Source organism: Bidens hawaiensis, unplaced genomic scaffold (assembly GCF_021521415.1).
Source record: "Bidens hawaiensis isolate Kalapana, Puna unplaced genomic scaffold, B.hawaiensis_p1.1 tig00002922_1, whole genome shotgun sequence".
NCBI classification, from domain to species: Eukaryota; Viridiplantae; Streptophyta; class Magnoliopsida; order Asterales; family Asteraceae; genus Bidens; species Bidens hawaiensis.
In genome coordinates, this window is record NW_027491156.1 from 394623 (window position 1) to 420490 (window position 25868).

At 31.1% G+C, this 25868-nt stretch overlaps 3 protein-coding genes across 3 annotated transcripts; 2 read left to right on the forward strand and 1 right to left on the reverse strand.

Annotated features, from left to right (window-relative positions):
• Window positions 1-643: 643 nt before the first annotated feature.
• Window positions 644-2200, reverse strand: LOC143621589 (uncharacterized). Its single transcript, XM_077092956.1, has 3 exons — window positions 1838-2200; window positions 1521-1770; window positions 644-1431 (listed from the first exon to the last, which is right to left on the reverse strand). The coding sequence occupies exons 1-3, from the start codon at window positions 2180-2182 to the stop codon at window positions 644-646; spliced, it is 1383 nt and encodes a 460-aa protein (XP_076949071.1). The 5' UTR covers window positions 2183-2200.
• Window positions 2201-4782: 2582 nt separating this feature from the next.
• LOC143621590 (serine carboxypeptidase 1-like) lies at window positions 4783-10245 on the forward strand. Its single transcript, XM_077092957.1, has 10 exons — window positions 4783-4815; window positions 5409-5564; window positions 7436-7760; window positions 7840-7947; window positions 8339-8610; window positions 8854-9093; window positions 9191-9309; window positions 9406-9501; window positions 9914-10019; window positions 10102-10245. Exons 1-10 carry the CDS (start codon window positions 4783-4785, stop codon window positions 10243-10245), a joined length of 1599 nt encoding a protein of 532 aa, XP_076949072.1.
• Window positions 10246-21989: 11744 nt separating this feature from the next.
• LOC143621620 (serine carboxypeptidase 1-like) lies at window positions 21990-25289 on the forward strand. The gene is made up of 8 exons (XM_077092980.1): window positions 21990-22553; window positions 22632-22739; window positions 23075-23346; window positions 23592-23831; window positions 24089-24207; window positions 24324-24419; window positions 24918-25023; window positions 25115-25289. The coding sequence occupies exons 1-8, from the start codon at window positions 22193-22195 to the stop codon at window positions 25256-25258; spliced, it is 1446 nt and encodes a 481-aa protein (XP_076949095.1). The 5' UTR covers window positions 21990-22192; the 3' UTR covers window positions 25259-25289.
• Window positions 25290-25868: the final 579 nt, after the last annotated feature.

Genomic DNA, 25868 nt, shown 5'->3' on the forward strand with positions numbered 1-25868 from the left:
TTGTAAAATGTTTGACAAGCTAATTGGTTGGTTTTGTGTAAAATGTTTGACAGGTCAATGGTACCACTGTAGTTGACTTTTGTAAAAGTCAAAATTAACATAATTCAAAAACATATGAAATTAAAGATGATAAAGATTAACATATTATACCAAATACAAAAACTCATGAAATTAAAGATTAATGGATTAACAGTTTATATTGCTTTTGTATGTTAAGGTCAAATGACTTTTGTAAGATTAACAGATTATTTGCAAATTACCAAAATTATGCAGATTGTATGTTTTTGTATGCAAAGTACCAAAATTATGCAGATTACTAAAATGCCTTTTATCAGCCTGCTTGTTCAGATCAAACAAACAGGAAAAAAACAGACAAACAAATAAAAACCAATACAAATTACCAAAATGCCCTTTAACTACAATCAACTATGCAATTCAAACAATATACCATTAGCCATTCCAGTTGACATTTGTAAGGTCAACTAACCAATACAAAAGATTACAGTTTTTAACATAAAGTAAAAAGTACCAAAAACATCCTAATACCAAAAGATTACAAGTTTTAACATAATTAAACATAGTACCAAAATATTACAATACCAAAAGCAGTTTAACATCCTAATATTACAATACCAAAAGCAGTTTAAACCCCTGAACAACCTGCTGCATCAGTTGCATCAACTTGTGTTCCTAAACCTCCTGCTTCTCTTATATCTCCTGTTTTCCTCTTCTTGCAAGATCTCTTGTTGTGTCCTGGTTGCTTGCAAATATCACATGTAACTGTACGACCCTTCCTTGGCAATTTCTTGGCTTTACCAACCTTTTGACTCAGTAATTCAATTTCCACAGCAGATTTCTTTCTATTCTTTTTTGGTCTACCAATCTGCACATGGTGCTTAGGAGCAGTCAATTTAGTGGGCCAAGGGGATGGTGCCCATTCTTCTTGGCCATTGATTGGATCTATGGTGTGTGCATAAACATTCTTCCATGTCTCCAACCAATACACTTTGTCAACCCATTTCTCTGGCACACCATCATCCAATCCATGTTCACCCATATCAAAAATACATGCCACTGCATGCTTGCATGGAATCCCAGTCAAGTCCCACATTCTACATGTGCAAGACCTTTGGTCAACTGTCACAACATATTGCTCTTGATTTGGACCACTAACTTGATACTTTGTAGCCCCATTCCAAATGACATTACACTTAGTGGCATCCTTCTTGATTTTTTTAAATGAAACTGTAACATTGGGTGTTAATGGACCTTTACATTTTGCTATCTTCATATGCACTTTCACAATTCTTTTCATTAGGTATTCCCTAATGAACTCTAGGCAACTAATGATAGGGAGGTCCCTTCCAGGTGTCAACTGCCTATTGAACACCTCACACATGTTGTTTAATTGCAAATCACTTAGTGCCCTACCTATAGTATAAGCATAAGTAATTCAACTGACAAGGATGTAATTAACAATAATGTAATGAACAAGAATGTAATTAATAACATAAAAATACCAGTAAAATGTGATAGTGACCAATGCCTTGGTGGAATTTCCTTCAACCAATCATATAACTCCTTATTTTCTGTAAACACCTGTTTCATTGCTTTATTAAATGTCTGAGGAGTTGTTGCATATACACACTTCCAGTACAGATTCTTTGCAGCTTGACCCTTCCACTTTTGTTTCATATTTTCTTCAATATGTCTTGCACAATATCTATGTTCAACATTTGGGAAAACTTTTTGTATTGCAGGTATTAAGCCCTAATTTTAAAACAAAAATATTTGTAAGTAATATGATATAAAACATAATCAAGTGTTAAATAATTACCTTCTGCCTGTCACTCATAAAAGTGAAATTAGAGTTAGATGTCAAATCCAGATCATTAGCTAAAATCTCCAAAAACCATGTCCATGAATTGGTATTTTCTGATTCAACTATTGCATATGCAACAGGATAAATACCATTGTTGCTATCAACTCCAACAGCAGTTAAGATTTGGCCTGGGTATATCCCCTTCATGAAACAACCATCTAGCCCCAATAATTCTCTCCCACATAATTTAAAGCCTTCCCTCAATGGAGCTAAACATACATAAATCCTCTTAAACTGTCTAGTTGGGCTGCTAGGATTACATTCACTTTCAACATCAATCTTGATAGTTGTACCTAGCATAAGTAAACAGTTTTAAGATACATAAGTAAATATTTTAGCAAAACTACACTAAAATACATAAGTAAACAGTTTAAGATACTTAAAAATACATACCTAGATTGCATCTAACCACCTCTTGACAATATTCTCTAAGAATAGCATACTGACCACTAAAATCATGCACAACATTCTTTTTAGCAACTCTTTTAGCCTTGTAAATCTGGTTAGGGGTGACTTGAACTTGCAACCTCCTTTGAATATTTTTTTGCAATTTCCTCATACTTTCATTTGGGTCATCTTCAAGATCTTCCTCCAGTTCCTTTGCCAACCACCCAACCGTGCATAAGCTTACAGTTCTAGTTTGTAAACATTGATGCTCAGTATCTAATGTTGTCACACACCATATTCTTTCAGCCCCATCAAAAGACACATGTAGGACCCATGGGCAAGTGGGAGGAGGAATCTTATTCCTTTTAGGTTTGGATTTATGGCTGGAACTACCCTCTTGAGCCCCACAATTTTTTTTACATTTTCTTTTCCTTCTTGGCATGAGATTCTCTTCCACCTCATTTGTATGGTTATCATTATTTTCACAACTACCCATATTTAAGTTTCTCCCAAAACACACTACACGATACCTAATATTGTCATTCTTCACAACATGAAGTTGTCTCCTTGAATGAATTGCATGAGTCTTCACCATTTGCTTTATCTCGTCTTTACCACCAAAAGTTTGACCCAAGTAAAAATGACAATATTCTTCATCAGTTTCTTTTGAGTGTGATTTTCTCTTTTTTTTCTTGTTCATCCTAATAGCTCTTTGCAACATAGTATCATTATCAGGATCACTAAGACTATCAATATCATGTAGATCTAAATCATCTAACTCATCTCCTTTATCTTCAACATCTTCACCTTCATCAGATATATCATCCACGGCTGTTCTAAATAATTCCATATCCTGATTTGGGTCATCCATACTGTTTTCATTAAATATGAAGTCTGAATCATAATCAGAACCTTCTGCCTCACTATCACTATCAAACCCCTCTACATCTTCATCAGATTCAGGCACCCTAACATTATGTAAATCTATGTCATTTAATTCAACTACATCATCATCTGTAGGTTCATCAGATTCTAATTCATCATCTATTTCCACATTAAAACAACTTAACATTGAAGCCTCTTTTACCTTTGATATAATGTGTGAATGTTCCACATACACCTCAATTACCCTATGCACACTAATATATCCTATGAGGCTAAGAGCATCAACATCATTGGACAAGGGTCTTAAACCTGAATCTAAGTCCCCTCCGGGAATTCTAAAATAGAATTTCTGGTCAGTAAGAACTTCCTCTTCGCTGTAGCCTAATTGTTGTACCATATCATTCACAATAATCACTGAAAACAGATCAGCATTCACTCTATCAACAAAAGTAACCAAACCCCCCCTTGTATGTAGTTTCTGGAGATTTCTCGAACTCTCCCCCATGGTGGAATTTAATAGTAAAATGGTCTGGAAAATTCCCTGAAACCGATTAATAGATAATAGTTAGGGGTTAGGGGTTAGGGTTTGGAATTCAAGGGTTTCTTTGATTAATAGATAATAGTTAGGGTTAGGGTTAAGGGGTTAATACATACCGTATTCAACGTCTGGATCGAAATCATCACCAGAAGCTCTGGTATCCCACATTTCCATGTTGTTCTTCACTTAATCGCTGGTTCTTCTTCCCTAGTTCTTCACTTTATCACTGGTTGTATGTGAATATCGTATCTAAGTTCTTGTGTATTCAGTTAATATAATAATTAATTGTAATATCTAAAAAGACTATTCAGTCCCTGAGGTAATATCTAAAAAGACACTTCTAGCCCTCAGGTGATAAAGAACTAACGGCATACTTGGATGCCGTTAGACGGGAGGATATAACAGGCTAAAAATGAAAACTACTAGGACTAAATTGACAAAAAATCAAACTTTGGACTGAAGTGGCGAAAGTCGCAAACCACAGGGACGAAAATGACCATTAACTCTAAATAAAAATACACACTGATATTTTTTCCTCAATATTATGTTTTTTTTTTCTTTTTGAACGAGAAAGGCCGGGGGGGGGGATATTAGTTTTTTTTTTTATTTTTTTGTTTTTTATTTATATTTTGAGTTATGATTTTTTTTTTTATTTATTTTGAGACTTTTTTTAGACCACAAAGTCTTCTCATCTTTCTCATTTTTATCCCTCTCTATAAATAACACAACCCATGAAAACTATTGCATTAACAATTAATTAATTAATTAATTACGCTCAAATTACGTATTTCCTAAATACGAAATCGATCCTCCAACAAATGAGAAGAATTGATGGTCATGCATATTGTAATTTCATTAGCAGTTAACTTTAAAAAATAAAGCTTAAATGTTTTATACGTTGTGTTTAACGCTTGTGTGACAGAAATGTCGACGCCAAATTATACCAAGTAGGCAGCATTTAGTTTTTTGAATTAGGATATCATTTCTGCACGAGTCCATAAAAGCATTACAAAATGACTATTTAGTGAATCCGGAAAATTAATTGGTTTAGTTGCGGATAGTTTGGGAAAACACATTTCAAATGAACAAAATGTCATCTTTTAGAAGTCAAATGGACATTTCGGTATTCGTAAACTAAAGGTTACCGGATGCAATTTTTGCTAAGTTCATAATATGTAGATAAAGTCATGACTGAAATTTCATGTGTTCGGAAAGTCCAAAGGTATATTTCTTCAATATTTATGATCCAAAAGTAGTTACAAATACAGTTTCTTCGATGTTTGTATTTCTCAATCTGTGTGTCACACGGGCATATATAGACTAGTATATATATAACGGGGGCGGTTAATGTACACTAATACATTATCGTTCATTACGTACGCGACACTTCTAGGCGTTGATTTCAATTTCACGTGGTGACATAAAATGTAAGTAACGCAAATCTCTTATCACGATCTAGTTATCGATTCAACTAACTCATCGAGCGTGATACGAATTGCATATCAAATTAACCGTAATTAGAACCTGAAAATTGGCTAGATATGATCGATTTGGGTAACTTAAAATTACAATCGGCAAAAATATTCTGAGTGTAACAAATCAATTAAATGTTCGGCAACTTAAATTATTACATTCAAGTAATACGTTCGGCGGTGGGAGTGAGATCCAAGTGGAGAAATTGAGGAAATTCGCGAGGTGTATTGGGTCGTTGGTCAGGTGGTGGGTGATATACTTGACGTTACTAAGTCGTCGGAGGAATTACGGAAACCTGCAGGCGAAGATCTGTTGGTGGAGAAGTTTGCGGAGCAGTTGCTAGCGGAGGCTAAACAACAGCCGGAGGAGTTTGAATCGGAAGCGGCAGTGGCTCCGCTGGTGACTCTAGCAGAGTATATATAGCATACCAACAGAATTGATATGGCTGATGTTATTGTATTGAAAATTTGAAATCTAGTTTACCATTCTTATTACGTTCAAGTAATACGCTCATAATATTACTTGAACGTATTAACGTTCAAGTATTATGTTGAACGTATTAACGTTCAAGTAATATGTTCAATTGCCCTCAATTAATACTCTTTTACTAATATGTTCAAGTAATACGCTCAAATAATACGTTTAATTACCCTCAATTAATACTCTCTAACTAATACGTTCAATTAAAAAACTAGAGTTTTGATTTAAATTTAATTGAGTTCTTTGCACATGTGCCCATGGTCTTTCCTGTTGGCTTGAATCCAACTGTCGAAATCAATTTTTGATTCCAAAAGAAAAGAAACAATTATGCTTTGAATTATGAGCATTAACTAACAAACATTAATTTCTAATTACAGAGCTTCTGGTTATTACACTCAATTGATACCATGCTCTAGTTGACACCAAAATCAAAAAAGCTTATTACTGATTTCACAAACCGATGTAAAAAGCGAAACAGATTCACGAACAAACTAATATGTTCACTTTATTTCAATTAGATTTTGTTTTTGATTTGGGTACGCAATTTTGGAATACAGGTCCGATTTTTATCGACGATTTAGAAAGACAAATTGATTCACGATCGCGTTCGTTAAAATTCTGCCACCAGTGTGATTGCATACGGTTGATTAGGTAGAAGTTGAATTGAAATAATTTACGATTTTGCCACAACGTATTTTTTGAAATCAGCGACGAATTAAGTCGCGTACCTAATTTACGTTAAAATATTATTGTATTGGATATTTTATATATATATATATATACACACACATTGAACAACAAACATGTGAGAGACCCCCTTAAGGTTATTTTTTCTGTTTTCCCCTAGTATTAATGACTAGTAATTATGTTAGACTAATACAGCAAATAATAAATGTATTGACCCTTAGTAAATAAATTTTCAACTATACCATTTTGAAAAGAAAAAAAAGTCAAGTTATTTTAAAAAATGGAACAAAAATGAGAAAGATTTGTGCCTATAAAAAAAAACCCTCACAAAAAATATAAAAAATCGTAACTTAAAATTTAAAATAAATATGAAAAAAGTAAAAAAACAAAAAACAAAAGTGTTCCTCCCGTCTTCTCCATTCTTAAAAAAATGTTGAGAAAAAATATTATTATGTGTTTATTTATAATTATTTTTTTTGTTTATTTTTGTCATTAATTGTGATTTTTTTCTTGATAATTGTGTCGTATTACTTTAAATTGTGTTATATTTTATTTTGCATTTTGTTGTATTTTGCGATATATGATATTTTTTTTATTTATTACTGTGTTTTTATTTTTTTTCTCCTCATTGTGTCTTTTTTTTTTTGTTTTTGTTTTTTTTTAGCGAGAATGAAGTGGGAAATATTTTAGTTTTGTATTTTGTTCTCGTCGTTTTGATTTTTTAATAATTTTTCTTGATTTTTTAGAGGATTTTTTTGAGGTAATTCATCTCGCACTTCTCATGTTTTTTTCTCTTTGTATAGTTAACTTTTTCTTAAAAAAAATACTATAGTTTATATGATATTTCAATTTTCATGAATTTTCTACAACTAAATTCAGCGTCATTTTCTTAAAGGAATAATATTACCATTTAATTGAAATCCAAATGTAATATAACACTATCATTTATATTGTATTATGCATTGTATTATATGAAATTCTATAAATTCAGGTTACATATTGTTGAAGTTTCATCACAATTCACAACCAATTATAAGTGCTTTCTGACAAGTCGAAAAAAATCCAACGTGACTATGAAGATCGCTTTAGTGTGTTTGGTTTAGCTTTGTCTCTTGGTATTGGCTCAATGTGTTACGAACCAAATTGATCCCCTCTCAAAATTTCGAGAGGTTCAACGTCTTAAACATAAGACGTATGACAATACAAACTTGATAGCTGATGATTTTGTTGTTCGCGTACAATCACAAGATGGGTTGAAGGCGGCTGATAAAATTTCAAAATTGCCTGGACAACCAAGAACACCCATATTTAATCAGTATTCAGGTTATGTAACAGTTGACTCAAATCATGGTAGAGCACTATTCTATTATTTTGTAGAGACAAGAATCGAAGCTTCTACAAAACCTCTTGTGTTATGGCTGAATGGAGGTATGGAATTCTCCAGACTTAATTTATGGAGTTTTGATTATATCCTTTCATTATGTATTAACTATTAAATTTATCTTAGGACCAGGATGTTCTTCGCTCGGAGGCGGAGCAATGATGGAACTTGGTCCGTATCGAGTTAATAAAGATGGTAAAACTCTATTGGAAAACAATTATTCTTGGACTAAAGGTAAAGTACTTCTTGTTACCAAAATTCGATTGTATACATTTGCTTTTTGTTGAGGAAGTAATACTGTACTCTTTTGTGTTGTATAAAGCATTAACTTTAAAAGGCTTACATTTTTTTTTATTATTTTAATTATATAAATAAATGTTGTAATATTTGACTTATCATCTAAAAAAAATTAGATCAAAGCGCAATTAATTATATTGGTTCAATTGGGTTAATTTCCTTTTAATGTAGTTGTGCTGTTGATGGTCTCTCATCAGGAGGAGGGGGGGGGGGGGGGGTTGCTCGCTCCGGTCTTTGTTTATAAATACTACTGTGGAAGGCAAATTAAAATTATAAATAAATTCGCAATTAATGTTCTTATACTGTTGCAAAAATCAAATTAATGCAGTGGCTAATATTCTATTCTTGGAATCTCCTGCTGGCGTTGGATTTTCATACTCCAACACATCCTTCGACTACAAAACTGGAGATACACAAACTGCAAAGGATTCGTATACATTTTTAATCAACTGGTTGGAGAGGTTTCCTGAATACAAAACTAGAAATTTTTACATCACCGGAGAAAGTTACGCTGGCCATTACATACCTCAACTCGCCGAGTTAATCCTTCAACAAAACAAAAACAAAAATCATACCATCATCAACTTGAAAGGAACCGCGGTAAGCATGATCATGACACAACTTTAATTGGTATCAACTTTAAACAATAAGACGTTTAAGAAACTTGGTTGCTATCAAATAAAATTTCCTATTTTTTATTACTTGTATGGTCATAACTTTTATTAATATTAACTTCATATAAAAGTTTTAACTAGTAAGACATTTAAGAAACATGTTTACTATAATATAAAATTTTCTATTTCATTTGTAACTTATATGGTCAAAAACCTAACGTGTTTCTAGATTGGAAATGCGTATATTGACGATGAAACTCAAGAAACGGGAACCCATGATTTCTGGTGGTACCGTTCGATGATTTCTGATGGAATCCATGATGGAATCATTAAAAATTGTGACTTTTCCTTGAACGGAACCAAGTCTGGTGCGTGTCAAGCTTATATTGATGAAGAGCATAAAATGATCGAGCACCTATATCCTTACGATATTTATGCTCCCTTATGTGCAAATGGAACATCTACTAAGGTAACCTTAACTTATGGTTTGGGTTATAAATTTCATAAAATACATGGAAACAAACTTATGTAGTTTAATCTTTGCTTGTATATTTGATCTTAAGCAGACAAACGAGTTTGATCCATGCAGCGGCAAGTATATCGAAAGTTACTTGAACCTCCCTCAAGTCCGTAAGTCGCTTCACGCATATTTCACTGGCATTCCTGGGACCTGGGAAGATTGCAAGTAAGAATGGTTTCTCAAATCTTGAGTACATATGAGGGCTTTTAAAAAAAAATTATTAAACAAAACGGATCCGTACCATTGTTTTTGTGTTCATAGTGACCAGCTGTATGATGACTGGACCGATCAGCCGTTTTCTATGTTACCAAGCATCCAACGACTCATGGGGAGCGGCATCCGCCTTTGGATTTATAGGTATATGCGCATACAAAGATTTTAATATTGGTATATGTATATCTTAATTTATATGATGATATTATATCGACTTCATGACATGAAAATAAGTATCCAAAAGACGTGTCACGTATGTCATTTCAAATACGTGACATTTTATTGCTAAGAAAACCCAATGAGGTGGTTAGGACTTTTTTTCTAGCCTGGAATAAAGGTTGTGCATAATGCTAGAAGGTCCATGGGCTAACGCCCCAGTGACACTAACTGGTATATACACGTGAGATAAAGGCCTATGAGTATTATGTAAATATCACAAAAGTATGTAAGTTGAGTATATAGATAGAATTAGTATGTGGTTGATAGAAAATTAGGAATCCGACGTTATTTTTTGTATTTCACTTTTAATAAGATAATCCTATAAAATAAAATGCAGTGGGGATATTGATAGTAGCGTGCCGGTGACAACAACTAAATACGCATTAAAGAAACTTAATGCAACAATCAAGAAACCATGGTACCCATGGTACTTGTATGGCGAGGTTAGAAACTAATATTTTACAAATTTAAACAATTTTGTATAGTATTTGAATCGTCATGCTTTATTATTTTTCCTGGGATTAGGTTGGGGGATATGTGGTTGAATATGAAGGCTTAACGTTTGTAACCATCAGAGGAGCCGGGCACTTCATACCAAGCTATCAACCAGCTCGTGCTCTCGCACTTTTTTCATCATTTTTGAATGGAAAGCCTCCTGTTTCTATCTAGTTATAGTTTTTGTTTCGTACTTATAGAAAGAATCTCAAGCGTGCTTTTGATGAACATTTGACAAGTTGAAAAATAGTTCCGTGACACGATGCCTAACTTTAGTTAAAGTACTAATGACACAATTCTATGTAAAACACCCAATGGAATCTAACTATGCGAATAAAAAATCATGTATACCATAAAAAAAACCTTAATATTCTTTGTAAAAAAACGATCGCAGTGCATCTCTCGATACATGACTTATTAGAATATAAAAAAATATAGCATTTAAATAAAAACTTTGAGGGTATCTATGTGAATCGTAACCTTTACACTGCGTGGCTACGTTTATTTGTACAACTTCTGTGACCAAAAAAGTGAAAATCAACTTAAATTTATAACTAGTTAGTCCCCACGCGTTGCGAGTCCTTTATAGCATCCTTGACATGCCAGGTTTAAATGTTTGCCCGGATATGTGGCAGAGCAAAATAAACTGTAAACAAAAAAAAGTTTGGTGAATACCAAGATACATTTCAAGTCTTCCACCTTCACTCAACCCGCGACGTTCTTCGAATGCTTCTTATTCGTTTCCACGTCAGACTGGATCAAAGACTTGACCCGATCTACATCTCCAGCATAGAATTTGTGTTGAGAAACAAACGGGTCAGCTTCCACCATTACTTGAAAAAATTGTTTTAATTCTTCTAATGAGCCTGCGTAAACAACCAGAAGTGATTTAGCTATCTAAAATGACTTCTGAAGTTTGTTGTGAATAATTAAACGGTCATAATTTGCAGAATTGTTGTAGTTTATAATGTCAATGTATTCATGAATAGGAGGAGCTGCTCCATTTGGGGATTGGATCACCATCCAAAACCAGGTCGGGTTTTGTCGATATTTATTTGAGTTTCGAAAGTATGGTAACTTTTGCTATGAAGGTGATTTGGCTCAAGCCAAAGTGTTATCAAAGGAAAAGATTTCAATATATTAAAATGAACACAAGTAACAATTACGTAGCGGCACAATTTATGGTCCGGACCATGTATATATAGGTATACTAAAGACACATTTTTTAAGATTCTAAATTTCATATGTCTATGAAATGCTAATTGCTTTTTGAGAAATAAATTTCTTTCTCTTTAACTTACAAAAGCTAAATTTTTTTAAGGCTTGTGAGATGCTAATTTCTCTTTGTTGTTTGGGTCATGACCTTTTTTTTTTCTTTTTTTAACAATGTTTTGTTTTCCTTCTTTGAAAATTTACTATTAATGTTGTTTGATTAAGTATTTATTATTGTGCATTCAGGTTTTATTTTGTCGTTTTCATTTTAGTTCCGAGTTTTATTCATGCAGTGTGTCTCTTAGCTGCAAACATGGGCAAAGCCCTAGAAGCTATAGTAGAACAAGTCTCTGCTCAAATGGATTGGCTACACCATGCTTGATGTATCTAATCGGGGCCGGACCAAAGGTTGTGCAACTCGTACAACAGCACAGGGCCTCAAAACTTTTGGAGCCCAAAATAAAAGAATTCGGGCTTGGCAATACATAAATTAGATACAAACAAAAACTTATTAAATATGTCTTGTGGCTCACATGCTATGCTCCATTGTTTATATAATGTTGAACTTAGGTTCAATACCTGGTAACTCCACACATTTTTCCATTTTTTTCAGAACTTGTATTGCATATTTTATGGACTACAACATTATTTTCTTTTCTTTTTATTGCTTGGGACAATTTCTTTGTTTGTATTAAGATCTTTTATCTTTTATATATATATATGATTGGGTTCATTTCAAAAGTGTTTTTAGTGTGAGAAGTGCGTGAAGAGATTCTGGCCAATCATAAGTTTTCTTTTGAATTTTGAATTATTTAATTGTAGAAGTATATTAGTAAAAAGTTTAGGAGTTTCTTTTGGTAATTAATACTAATTAATCTTAAGTTACAAATGATTATACATTTATTTTTACTTTTTAATTTGATTTAATCTTTAAACAATTCATAAAACAAAACCATCATACACATACTATAAAAAATATAAATATATTAACCATCATAAAAACAAATACCTACACAAATCATAATATTAACTTACACATACAAAAACTAATTCATGTTATCATCTACACAGATCACAATATTTATATATACATGCACATAACTAGTTCATGTTAACCTACACAAATCACAATAATAACCTACGTATACAAATTTGCTTCAAGTTATAGCCTACCAATTTGTATTTACCTACACATATCAGAATATTAACCTACACAAATAAACCTTGTTCATGATATCACATACAATTAATAGTGTTAACCTAAACTTGTAAAATATTTGCAATGTAATATTTTTTTTATAATTTTAATTATTTTATAATCTATCTTTTATGTGTAGGCAAATACGAGTTATGTGTAGATGAATATTATTTATATGTAGGTGAAAATAAAATAAACTAGCAAGCTGTGTAGGTGAATACGATATATATGTAGGTAAATATTAGCTATGTGTTGGTGAAAAATAAAAGAAACAAAATTAGTGTAGGAGAAAATAAGTTATGTTAATAAATACGAGTTACATTTTTATAAAAATAAAAATAACTAACAATTTGCATGATTGAATATGGGCTATGTTTAGATTATTATGTTACTTGTATAGGTGATCAATTTTATATAATTCACCTACATATACATTTTATATGTAGGTAATAGAAAATTCAAATTTGTAACCTTCTATAAGATTTAATGTGGAAAATATTTTAGGAGTAATTAGAGTAATTAATGCATTGAACAAATCAAAGATAATCAATGGTTGAGATTGACTTCTCGCACTTCTCGTTATAATATCACTTCTCGCATGATCCATCCCACATATATATATATATATATATAGGGTTAGGTTAAAATAAAAACCCACTTGAGTTGTGAAAACTCTAGAAACTCATTCTCAACAACATGTTTTTAATTAAAGTTTAAATCTTATGCTCCACAATTAAAGTTAATAAAAAATGTAAACATATACATAACATTTTCTCTCTCCTGAAAACATATATACAAATTAGTAAAAAAATATTAAAAAATAGCAAAAAAATGTTTTTTTGATTTTTCGATATTTTGTATTAATTGTAATAACACATATTACGTGTGTAACAAAAAAAACGATGTTACATAGGGTTTTCACAACTCAAGTGGGTTTTCATTTTATACTTCCCCTATATATATATATAGGGGATGGATCTTGTGAGAAGTCAAGTTACAGTGAGAAGTGCGGGAAGTCATTCTAGGCCACTCATCTAATTTTCAATCTTCCATCATTAAAAATATGAAAAGGGTATTAAAGTAATATAAATGTATTCTCTATCTAATTAATATATATAATTAAACCACATGAGTTACATTTCTAACTAATATATTAATCTAATCACAATAACTAAAGATTTAAAAAATCAATAAATCTATAATACAATAAATTTATCTTTTTTACCCTATCTCTTGAGTTCACCCTACACAACTATAATTTTTTCCTACACCTCTTCAAAATTTTCATACATATATTTAATTTTTTCATACATGTCTTAATTTTTTTTCCTACCCATTTTCAATTTATTCGCACCTATGCTTTTCGTCCTACACATCTTCAATTGTTTCCTACGCATATTCAATTTCTTCCTATAGATCATTAATTTTCTCATACACATCTTAATTTTTTTTCCTACACACATTTTATTCCATATTTTTTTTCTAAACAACTACATTATCTTCAATTGTTTTCTACGCATATTCAATTTCTTCCTACACAACATTAATTTTCTCATACACATCTTAATTTTTTTCTACACACATTTAATTTTCTCATACACAATATATTTTTTCCTACACATCTACATTCGTCGTACACTTTTTTTTCGTCCTACACATCTTCAATTTTTTCCTACGCATATTTAATTTATTCCTACATCTTCAATTTTTTCCTACGCATATTTAATTTATGCCTACACATCTTTAATTTTCTCATACACAACTTATTTTTTTTCCTACACATTTTCAATTTCTTCGTACATATTTCTTTTCCGTCTAACAAATATTCAATTTATTTTTTTTTTTCAAAAGAGTAATCAATGATGAAGATACTATTTTACTTAAATCTTATAAATTAAAAGTTGTTTATTGGTGAAAAAAAAACAAAATTAGATCTTACACTAACATATAATGAAATAAATAAATTATAACTTACAAATTATAACTTTTGGATATCTATGCTTTGAGCTTTTATTTAGGGATAGATGAGATAAATTAAATAATTAATTATTTTATTTTACCTAAACTAACCTTTTCATATTTATTTTAATATCTTTCAAATTTTATTAATTACAATAAATGCAATAATGTTTCAACCACTGATTAATAATCTAATGGTTGAGATCATTTCTCGCTATAAAAATCATTTCTGAAATGAACCTAATCCTATATATATATATATATAGGATTAGGTTCATTTCAGAAGTGTTTCTTATTGCGAGAAGTGCGATAAATGAATTCGACCAATCATATTTTTTTTCTTTTACTTTATCATTTATTTAATGGCAAGGGTGTTATAGTAAAAGATCATGTGTTTTTTCATATTTGGTAGGTCATAATTTATGGAGAAGTTACAATTTTTTTATATTTTTTAATATATAGTTAAATCAACCAATGTTGAATTCTTGATTTTTTAGTCAAATTCAATGTTGTCGATTAATCCATATTATTTTTTTATTCTCCTAATTTGAATTTCATATATTTGTCCATATAATAGTTTCAAAATTCATAGCGCTGATAATTACACAGAGTAATTAAATGAACCTACATAGTACATAAATGAACCTACACCTGAATATAAATGCACACACACACAATTAGAAATACCACCGACAAAGTATATATACGAACGTATGCAGTACATAAATGAACCTACATACGATACAAAAAATTACACATACACAGTACATATATAAACATACACTGTATATAAATGAACATACATATAATAAAAATTTGTACATACACAATTTGAAATACCATATACACAGTATATATACAAACCTACACAGTACATATACGAACTTACACAGCACATAGTACATAAATGAACCTATAAAGATAAAAATTAGACATACACAATTAAAATACCACCTACACAGTACATATATGAAACTACATACTACAAAATAAACTTTATTTTTATTACATTAAACAATAATATATGGATCCTACATAAATTTTTATATCATAAACATTGTACGTGTATCTATCATATACACATTATATATATGGATCCTACACAAATTTTTATATCACAAACACTATACATATATGCAATATGCAAGCTAGTCTGGAAAAAAGAACACTAAAAAAACAAGAAAAAAGACTATCATAATAATAGATAAAGTAAAAGAAAATTAAATAAATCACAAATGAATTGAATTCAATTAATTATCAATTTAATGAAAATTAACGGTTGAGGCTTTTAACAAGGAACATTGGAGTTATACTATTCTTTTATTTTAATTGTGTTAAACAAGTTACCACATTACCCTTTTTAATTAAAATAATCCTTATAATAAATTCTTATTAATTGCAAAAATGCCACTTTCGTTAATGACCAATCACATTGTTCATTTCAGAAGTGTTTCTTATTGCGAGAAAACGCGAGAAGAGATTCTAACCAATCACATAATTTCTGTTTTATGTTTTGATTATTTATATGCAAGGATATATTAGTGAAACATAAAGTATTTTATTTTGTAACTCATACTCATTAATGGTTTAATAATTAATGATAAGTTACTAGCAAATGGTAAGTTACAAACTATTATTATTATTTTTTGTTTCATATAAAATTGAACCATTATAATCTATTTGATCTAAAATCATTTTATTCTGTAAATGACTAATTAATGTTGTTGTTATTATTATTATTATTATTATTATTATTATTATTATTTTCTAAGTAATGTAGATGTAGCTACGTAATGTGTTGTAAGCGCACTTTAAAATGTTGTGTAGTTATAATTAGTGTAGTGTAGTATAGAAATATCTAATGTAGTATATGCACACTTTTAATATTGTGTAGTCATAATTAATGTAGCGTTGACATATCTAATATAGTGTAGACAAAACTAATTTTGTGTATGTAAACTAATATCCTACACATCATAAAACATATCCTACACATTAAGCAAAACATCTTACACGTTATACAGCATATCCTACACATAAACCTATTTACATCTTATTTACAGTTTATCAACAAACAAATCTCTATTTTTTTATTTTATTTTTAATTTCAAAATATTTATATAAATTATACATACACACTTCAAAATACCACCTACACAGGATTACCCTATATTTACAGTTTATCAACAAACAAATCTCCATTTTTATTTATTTATTTATTTTTATTTATTATTTATTTATTTTTTTTGTTGTTTTGTGTTTTTGTTTTGATCCATTTTGCATGAAAACTCTTGTGTCTCACACCCATATTTGACCACCAAAATTACCCTATATATACATCACCTTTCATCTTCATTTTCTCTTGCTACAACTCCAAAAAAAAAAAAAAAAAACTCTCTCAAACATAAAAGATTTAAGGTTATCTTCTTAAGTGTTCTTGAAGGTTTTTAGTCTTTCGTCTTAATTAGTTTATGTAGCCTTATTAATACTTGTTTATGGTTGTGCAACATATATATAATATACACCCCTTGTTTACCTTTGGTAGTTACTTCTCCAATTCTGGTCGGTGAGGTTTCGAACCTCATAAGACAAGGCTTCATGGAGGACTTCGTGTCCTTGATATATATACATCTATATAACTTGTTCATACATATTAATCTTGCTTATTTTAGTTTGTTGGTCATGTTTACAAGTTCCATGGTTATGGGTTTTTAAGAGTCTATGCTTCCGTTTAACCGTAAATAGCTCTAAACCGTAAACCAAACTTTGTTACTAGTTTTGTTAAATAATTGTTTAAACATACTTATTGTTAGATCTAAGTTTCTAAAATCATTTTTACAAATTCTATGGTTATGGGTTTGTAGAATCTTACCTCGGTCTTAACCCGAAACACGATCCGAACCGAAAACCGAACTTTTGTTTAAAAACTTTATTGTTAACTTTTGGTTGTAAAACTTAAAGTACTTTTTATTTGTACATTATTATACAAGTTCTTTAGTGTTTGGACATGTGGAAACCATCTATAAACTTGTTGTGAGATGGAAACCGAACCAAACCGATTCTTACTCGCTTAAGACACACAAGTGTGTCTTTTTAGCCATCAAGACTTGTATATTTCTTTAAAAATAGTTACAAATTGATTTTTAAATATTTTCTTAAGTACTTGGAAATGTTGGATCCAACTTGATCTCATAACAAAGTTTGGACCGACAAAACCGAACACTCGCTTAACGTGCGTTGTTAGTTCTAAAACAATTGAACTACATACTTGGTTAAGTCTTATTAAATTTTATTGAGTTATCTCATAACATTCAATATTTTGGAAAGTTGACTTTGGGTTTGACCAGTTATCAAGACCCGAACCGACAACCCGAACACTCGATAAAAAAAACCGTTTTAGTATCTTTATTCCAAAGGGATTTGCATTCTTGCATTTTACCCACCTTATTACTTAACATAGGTTGAGTAAATATTAAGGTTAGATACTTTAACCCGGTTTCGAGCAAACTTACATTTTTAAAGGGTTATTGTTATAAATTCTTAAATAGTTACATTTTAAAACCTTGAACTTTAATTATTTACATTTCTCAACATTTATTTTGTTTAAAAACCTTCTAGACAACCTTTCTAAATTCAAGACTTCTTTTCTTTTTAGGCATTGTGCGTTAAACTCGTCGTTCTGACAAATCTCCAAATTATCATCTTTCCAGTTTACTACTTGAATGTGAGTACTTCATACCCCATTTTCCATCTTTTATTTTGGGGGTGACATTTCATACTTATTCAACAAAATGCTTTATATTTGAATCTTAAACCACAAACGTAGTTGTATACTTTACCTAAATAATTGCTCGATTTGGTGTTCTATGCTTATATGCCTATGTTTTTATCGCTTTTAGTTGGTGGAACTATAAAATCCTAGACTATTTGGCATCCCCTTATAGCAAGGTGTCGTTAACGTAATGCAATTAACGATAACTATAAAATCCTAGACTATTTGGCATCCTCTTATAGCTAGGTGTCGCTAATGTGTTTAGCGATATATATTTATCCAAATTATCACTTTTATTTATCGTTTCGTATGCAAGTTTTATGGCTATCTTTATTATATACTAATATGATTAAACTTATGAATTGCTCACCAACCTTTGTTTTAACAAACTTTATTTTATGAAATGTTGCAGGTTTGCATCTTGGTTGATTTATGATTGTGAAGAAAACGACATCAAAGACCTTAGGATATATAGTAAAAATGAACAATATCAAATTTGCCATATTTTGTGATATCTTGTTTATGATTATTTTATGGATAATTGTTATGTGACATTTTCGATGTTGTGAAATGAAATGAGTTTATTAAATACTATCACTTTAATTAGTGTCACGTGCTTATGGACAATCGTTACACCTCGGCATGTTCCGCCGCCTTTGGTCGGGGTGTGACAACATTGAAGAACGTGTTACCTTGTATAAACTAAAATGCGTATGGTGAAACCCGCAAATTTATTAGATATTTATATATATATATATTAAAAAAGAATAATGTAAAACAACCCCCGTAATACGAAGGATAAAATCTAGTATATATATATAATACATAGTTTTTAAAGCAAAAACCCATAACTAAATTTATAAAACTCCAATTTCGTGCAACTCAAAAAGCAAAAAGTATTAGTCTTTTTGTCCAAATAGACTAATCCTAGCATTTTTTTTTGTTTCTTTTTAAAAACTTAAATGTAAAGGGCCCAATTTATATGGGAGATATGAGGGATACACTGGCTTGTCAGGGTTCAAGTCCTGATCTCACTCGGTTTTACCGGCTCATCGCTGTCGTGCGGCTTAGCGGGAGTGGGGGTTGGGTTTTATCCGAGGAATCCCTCAATTGGTGGACCGCTAGGGGCTCCGTCCGTCCGGACTCGTAGCCGGCTCGGGCTACCTTTAGCCAATGGAGGCCGCGTACGGAGTACCTGGAGTTACTTAGTTGGTCGTTTAAAAAAAAAGGGCCCAATTTTTTTCTTTGCACAGGGCCTTTGCGGGGCCCCGCATCCTCAGAGACAACCATGTATCTAACCTATGTGTGATCAACCTGACCCAAACCCGGACAAATATACATCCATAATTTACTCAACCTCATCAAACTCAAAATACGGGTGAACCAACGCCATACCCACAATCTTCAAACCCATCCCAAACTCTTCCAAACCAGCCCGAACCCAAATGTTGTGTTCAATATTGGCTCCAGGTTTAGCCCAGTTTTAGGATCGTTGGACTGAGGGACAATGGGGTGCCGATGGGTCTTTGGATGTGGCCGTTTTTGTAAAAACGTGAGAAAAGATTGAGGTCGTGAGTTACCTCATTTTTGATCGAATCCATTATTTATTTATTATAGCATGAAAATGAAGTGTGTTTTAACAGTTAATTATATATTTTGGTGGTATATATTATTATTCGGGAAGTTGTCGTGCCATAATATTACATTCCATTTTTGGTTTATTTGATTAGTGTTATTTAATATATTAATTTGATTATCAACAATTGTATAGATAAACTTCATTAGAGATATATTTGACGTAGAGATTATCATATTATCTAAATGGTTGTTGGAGTTATGGAATAATTACCTTTGCTACTCCTATAAATTCCTTCTTGTATCTCATTTGCACACATGTATTTTTTTCATATTCATTAGTTATTAGGCTCATTTTATAACACTTTACTGTTGCTGGTGTTTCATTCGGGTTACCCGGCCACCTTCACAGAAGCCAGGTACAAATCGAACTTCTTTAATATTTTGAAATTAACCTTAACCTGAAATTAATACTTCTTATGTATGGATGTTTTATTTGAGAAGAGGAACCTGTTTTTATAAATCAATCACTAAGTGGGGGCTATGGTCCAAATCGTAAGACTCTTCAGTGTGTTAAAAATCATTTTCAAAGATAAATAAAGTATAAATTTATCTATTTAATCATATTGTTGGTAAATGAAGTTAATTGATAATCGGTGAATGATTATAGAATATGGAAAACTATTAGTTATAAGCTATTTCTTTATTTACGGGACTAAATTTAATAGGGATGAGATCTTATGGTACCGGTATCAAAATCGCAAATTTTGGTATCGGTACCGTAATGTTCGGTTCGGTACCGTTATTTTATGCAAAATTCGAGAAATAGCGATACCGAAAACTCAACTTGATACGATTATGCACCGATGATAGTACCAATCTATAGAATTTACGTATCCCTAAAATTAAATACATAGTTCCATAAACATCTTTTATGTTAATTAATTAAATCATATTTTTGGTAAATCTATCGAATTTACTTATCCCTAAAATTAAATACATAGGTCCATAAAAATCTTTTATGTTAATTAATTAAATCGTATTTTTGGTAAATAAAGTTAATGTTCATTGTTCTATTGTAGAATTCTATATTTTATCCGGCTTCGTAGAAAGCTTTCTTTACTCAAGCAAAGACCCAAACGGTAATAGTTAATAATCAGCAATTAATTAATTAAGTTTATTATTTTACGTAATATTTCTGAAAAATGATGGTGCAATGTATCTTCTAAACACGAAATTGATCCTATGAAGAAGTGATGGGTCGTACTGTAATTTCATTGGTGTAACTTTAAAAATTAAAGCTTAAATGTTCTATACTTAGTGTTTAACCCGCTTATTATTAAGGAAAACGGTATAATATAAGATGATCAAAGAAAGAAAATCAAGTCCATCACACTAATCAGTCAAAATCATTTGAGTGATTGTCTCCCACATTATAGTCTTACATATATTTGTAATTAAATATATTCCTTAAAATTAGCTTGTATTCCTTAGAGTTAGCTTTTCGTTCTTGTATTTATACGTCTAATTGTAGTAGACAAAATGTGGTTGATCAATTCTTATATTCTTCATACTTATATCCCGTGAAGAGTAATATTTTAGACACCTACCAGCCTACCTTATTCATATTGAGCCGCACCGTCCACGCCAAATTATATGTTCTTGAACGGTAAATGTTATACCTATCTCTACAAACTACTAATTAGATCAACTTTCCCCTTAATATTGAACCCAATACCTCACATCTAAAAAGCTTACATCTCTATAAAATTTGGGCTATTTCTGCCAAATCTAGGTAACCTTCTGTATTGTGATATCATTTTTGCAAATGGTCAACAAGACACCACAAAATAACCTTTTTTGCTTTATAGCCGAACTGATTTCTCTTAATACGGTCGTTGAATTCTATAAAAAGTTATTATAATTCGAAAATAAAAAAATATATTTAGTGAAAAGGCATCACATGAAAATACAAAAACAAAGTTAATAATAATGACTAGTAATTATGTTTGATTAATAAAGTTATTTACCCATTTTAATAAATAACTTTTCAACCAAACTTATTTAGTAAATGATTTATTTCCAACTATACTTTTTTTTTGAAAAAAATACTATATAATTTATAGTCATGTTATTTTAATTTACTTGTATTTTCTATAATTAATTTCAGCATTTAATTGAAATCCATCTGTACAGAGGAAAAATATTACCATTTAACTGAATTCCATCTAATCCATCTGTACACAAAGGAATAATATTACCATTTAACTGAATTCCATCTATAATATGATACAATCATTTTTATTTTACTTATTTATTGTTTTATTTAAAATTCTATAAATTCAGGTTATAGATTGTTGAAGTTTCATCACAAGTGCTCACAGTCAAGTATAAGAAAATCGAACATGACTATGAAGATCGCTTTAGTGTTTTTAATTCAACTTTGTCTCTTGGTTTTGGCTCATTGCGGTGGGAATCAAATTGACACCCTGTCAAAATTTTTAAAGGTTCAACGTCTTAAACATAAGACGTATGACAGTCCCAACTTGACAGATGATGATTTTATTGTTCGCGTAGACTCACAAGATGGGTTGAAGGCTGCTGATAAAATTTCAAGATTACCCGGACAACCAAGACTACCCATATTTAATCAGTATTCAGGTTATGTAACAATTGACCCAAATCATGGTAAAGCACTATTTTATTATTTTGTGGAGTCAACAACCCAAGCTTCTAAAAAACCTCTTGTGTTATGGCTTAATGGAGGTACGGAATTCTCCAAATTAATTTATGGAGTTTCGATTGTATCTTTTTATTTTATATTAACTATTAAATTTATCTTAGGACCCGGATGTTCTTCACTTGGAGGCGGGGCAATGATGGAACTTGGTCCGTATCGAGTTAATAAAGATGGTAAAACTCTATCAGTAAACAATTATTCTTGGAATAAAGGTAAACTACTTCTTGTTACTTACCAAAATTTGATTGTATATTTTGCATTTTTATAAGAAAGGTATAGTTGGGCTTCTTTTAGGTTTTAATGTACTCTTTTGTGTTGTATAAACCATTAACACATTGCTTTAAAAAAAACCAACATTCTTTCTTTTAATCATTTTCATTATACAAATATTCAATATTTGACTTCTCATCTACAAAAGAACAAATTGCCTGAATGTAGACGACAAGCTAAACAAAAATTAAATTCACAATTAATGTGTGCATATATTATTGCAAAAATAATTATTACTGTAAACCTTACAAAGTGACCATGACTAAAACTAATGCAGCGGCTAATATTTTATTCTTGGAATCTCCTGCTGGCGTTGGATTTTCATACTCCAACACATCCTCCGACTACAAAACCGGAGATATACAAACTACAAAGGATTCATATACATTTTTAATCAACTGGTTGGAGAGGTTTCCTGAATACAAAACTAGAGATTTTTACATCACCGGAGAAAGCTACGCAGGCCATTACATACCTCAACTCGCCGAGTTAATCCTTCAACAAAACAAAAACAGTAAACATACCGTCATCAACTTGAAAGGAATTGCGGTAAGTGTGATCAACTTTAATCAGTATTAACTTAAAAGGAAAAGTTATTTAGTAAAATATTTAGGAAAGTTGGTTTTATAACTTTATGGTTATAACATAGAGAAATTTTGTTTATAACTTATGTGGTCATAACACAACTTTAACTAGTGTTACATTTAAGAGAAAGTTAACACTAAGACGTTCAGGAAACTTGTTTACTATTAGAAAAAAAATCTTATTTTTATAACTTCTTACATGGTTACTAGATTGGAAATGCGTATGTTGATGATGAAATTCAAGAAAAAGGAACCCATGATTTCTGGTGGTATCGTTCAATGATTTCCGATGAAATCCATGATGGAATCGTTAAAAACTGCGACTTTTCATGGAACGGAACCACAACCAAAGCATGCCAGGCTTATGCTGATGAAGAGTATAAAATGATCGGGCAGCTCTATCCTTACGATATCTATGCTCCCTTATGTTTAAATGGAACAGCTGCTAAGGTAACCTTAACTCAAGTTATGTTCTTTTATTGTTGTTGTTGTTTTTACTACTACTACTACTATTATTATTATTATTATTATTACTATAATTCCAAACAAGTTTGGGGAAAACCCGTTGAAATCGGCCAAGTTTGAATCAAAACACGTCGTTTTTAAAATCCGTGAAAGGCCAAGTTTAAACAAAATCCGTAAAATACACGGGGGTATAAACTTAAGCAGCTAAATCTTTACGTGTCTATTTGATCTTAACTAAGCAGACAGCCGAGTTTGATCCGTGCACCGACAAGTATATCGAAAGTTACTTGAATCTCCCTCAAGTACGAAAATCGCTCCATGCAGGTTTCACTGGCCTTCCGGGAATTTGGAAAGACTGCAAGTAAGAACGATTTCTCAAATCCTAAGTACACATAAAGTTTTCTGTTTTTTTTTTTTTTAAGGAAATAACTATAGATTAAAATATATGGGTTCTTACTATTGTTTTTGTGCTCACAGTGACCAACTATATAATAACTGGACCGATCAGCCGTTTTCTGTTTTACCAAGCATCCAACGACTCATGGGGAGTGGCATCCGCTTTTGGATTCATAGGTATACATCATATACAAAGATTTTCGTATTGGTATATGTATATTTTTATTTATATAATGTTATATCGACACCATGACATGAAAATAAGTATCCAAAACACATGTCGCATGTGACACATTTTGTTGCTAATGAAAACCCAATGAGGTGGCTAGGACTTAAGAGAAAGTGTAATTGTTATGTTTCTGGGCTGGAATAAAGGTTGCGACATCATGCTAGAAGGTCCATGGGGCCAATGACAACGGTTAAGTCATTGTGTATACACACGAGATAAACGCGTATGAGTGTTACGTAAATATCATAGAATTAGTACAGGCTTAGCCCTAATGGGTCGTTTGAGGTGGGCTGAAGGCCACTCGCCAAGCCTAGAATTAGGGGGTGTCTACATATTTCAGATTATAATATATATATATCAGTTTTATTTTTATTAGTAGAAAATTAGAAATATGTTATTATGTTTTATGGTATTCTCCTTTAATATGACTATCGTATAAAATACAGCGGGGATACTGATAGTAGCGTACCGGTGACTACAACCAAATACGCATTACAGAAACTTAAAGCAAAAATCAAGACACCATGGTACCCATGGTCCTTGAATGGCGAGGTTAGATACTAATATTTTACAATTTTTAACAATCTTGTATAGTGTTCTAATCGTTAAATGCTCATGCTATATAACTTTTACATATGAGTAGGTCGCAGGATATGTGGTTGAATATGAAAGCATAACGTTTCTAACCGTCAGAGGAGCTGGGCACTTCATACCAAGCTATCAACCTGCTCGTGGTTACGCACTTTTTAAATCATTTTTGGATGGAAAGCCTCCCGCTTCTATGTAATTGTGGTTCTTGCTTCATGCTCATAAAAAGAGTTTCAAACGCTCTTCTGATGGGCAGTCTTTTGACAAGTAAAACATAGTTTCGTTAGAAAAATGCAATACATTAGCGGGTTTGCCTTTTATTTTTCTAAACCAAAATGCTTAACTTTAGTTAAGTCTTTAGAGTACTAAAGACACAATTGACAATTCTATGTGTAACACACTAACACCTAATTGAATCTAACAATGCAAGTAAAAAATCATGTATACCATAAATCACCCTTATTATTCTTTGTAAAAAAGACGTTCGTAGTGCATCTTTCAATACATAATTCATTAGAATTCAGAAAAATATAACATCTAAAAAAGGCTTTCAGGGCATATATCTATGCGAATCTTCTATACCTTTATAGCACGTAGCTACGTTTATTTTGTACATATTCTGTTGCCAAAACAAAAAAAAAGGGTGAAAATCAACTTTAGTTTATAATTATGTATTCATCTTCTTTTTCTATTATATAACTTCAAAGCTTGTTATATAAAATTGTAAATATTTATCGCTTCTTTGAGCATATATACGTATCTATGTACACCATAAATAGCTATGTTTTTTTAAAATAAATTTAATTACC

Excerpts from the sequence above, each read along its gene's own strand:
- LOC143621589 (XM_077092956.1), bottom strand. The coding sequence starts at position 2,182 with ATGCTAGGTACAACTATCAAGATTGATGTTGAAAGTGAATGTAATCCT. Across the intron at positions 1,771-1,837 it reads TTATGAGTGACAGGCAGAAG|GGCTTAATACCTGCAATACA; the intron begins GTAATTATTTAA and ends TTTTAAAATTAG. Across the intron at positions 1,432-1,520 it reads GTCACTATCACATTTTACTG|GTAGGGCACTAAGTGATTTG; the intron begins GTATTTTTATGT and ends CTTATACTATAG.
- LOC143621590 (XM_077092957.1), top strand. The coding sequence starts at position 4,783 with ATGTCATCTTTTAGAAGTCAAATGGACATTTCG. Across the intron at positions 4,816-5,408 it reads GAAGTCAAATGGACATTTCG|GTGGTGGGTGATATACTTGA; the intron begins GTATTCGTAAAC and ends GTCGTTGGTCAG. Across the intron at positions 8,611-8,853 it reads TCAACTTGAAAGGAACCGCG|ATTGGAAATGCGTATATTGA; the intron begins GTAAGCATGATC and ends ACGTGTTTCTAG.
- LOC143621620 (XM_077092980.1), top strand. The coding sequence starts at position 22,193 with ATGACTATGAAGATCGCTTTAGTGTTTTTAATTCAACTTTGTCTCTTG. Across the intron at positions 22,740-23,074 it reads CAATTATTCTTGGAATAAAG|CGGCTAATATTTTATTCTTG; the intron begins GTAAACTACTTC and ends AAACTAATGCAG. Across the intron at positions 24,420-24,917 it reads ATCCGCTTTTGGATTCATAG|CGGGGATACTGATAGTAGCG; the intron begins GTATACATCATA and ends TATAAAATACAG.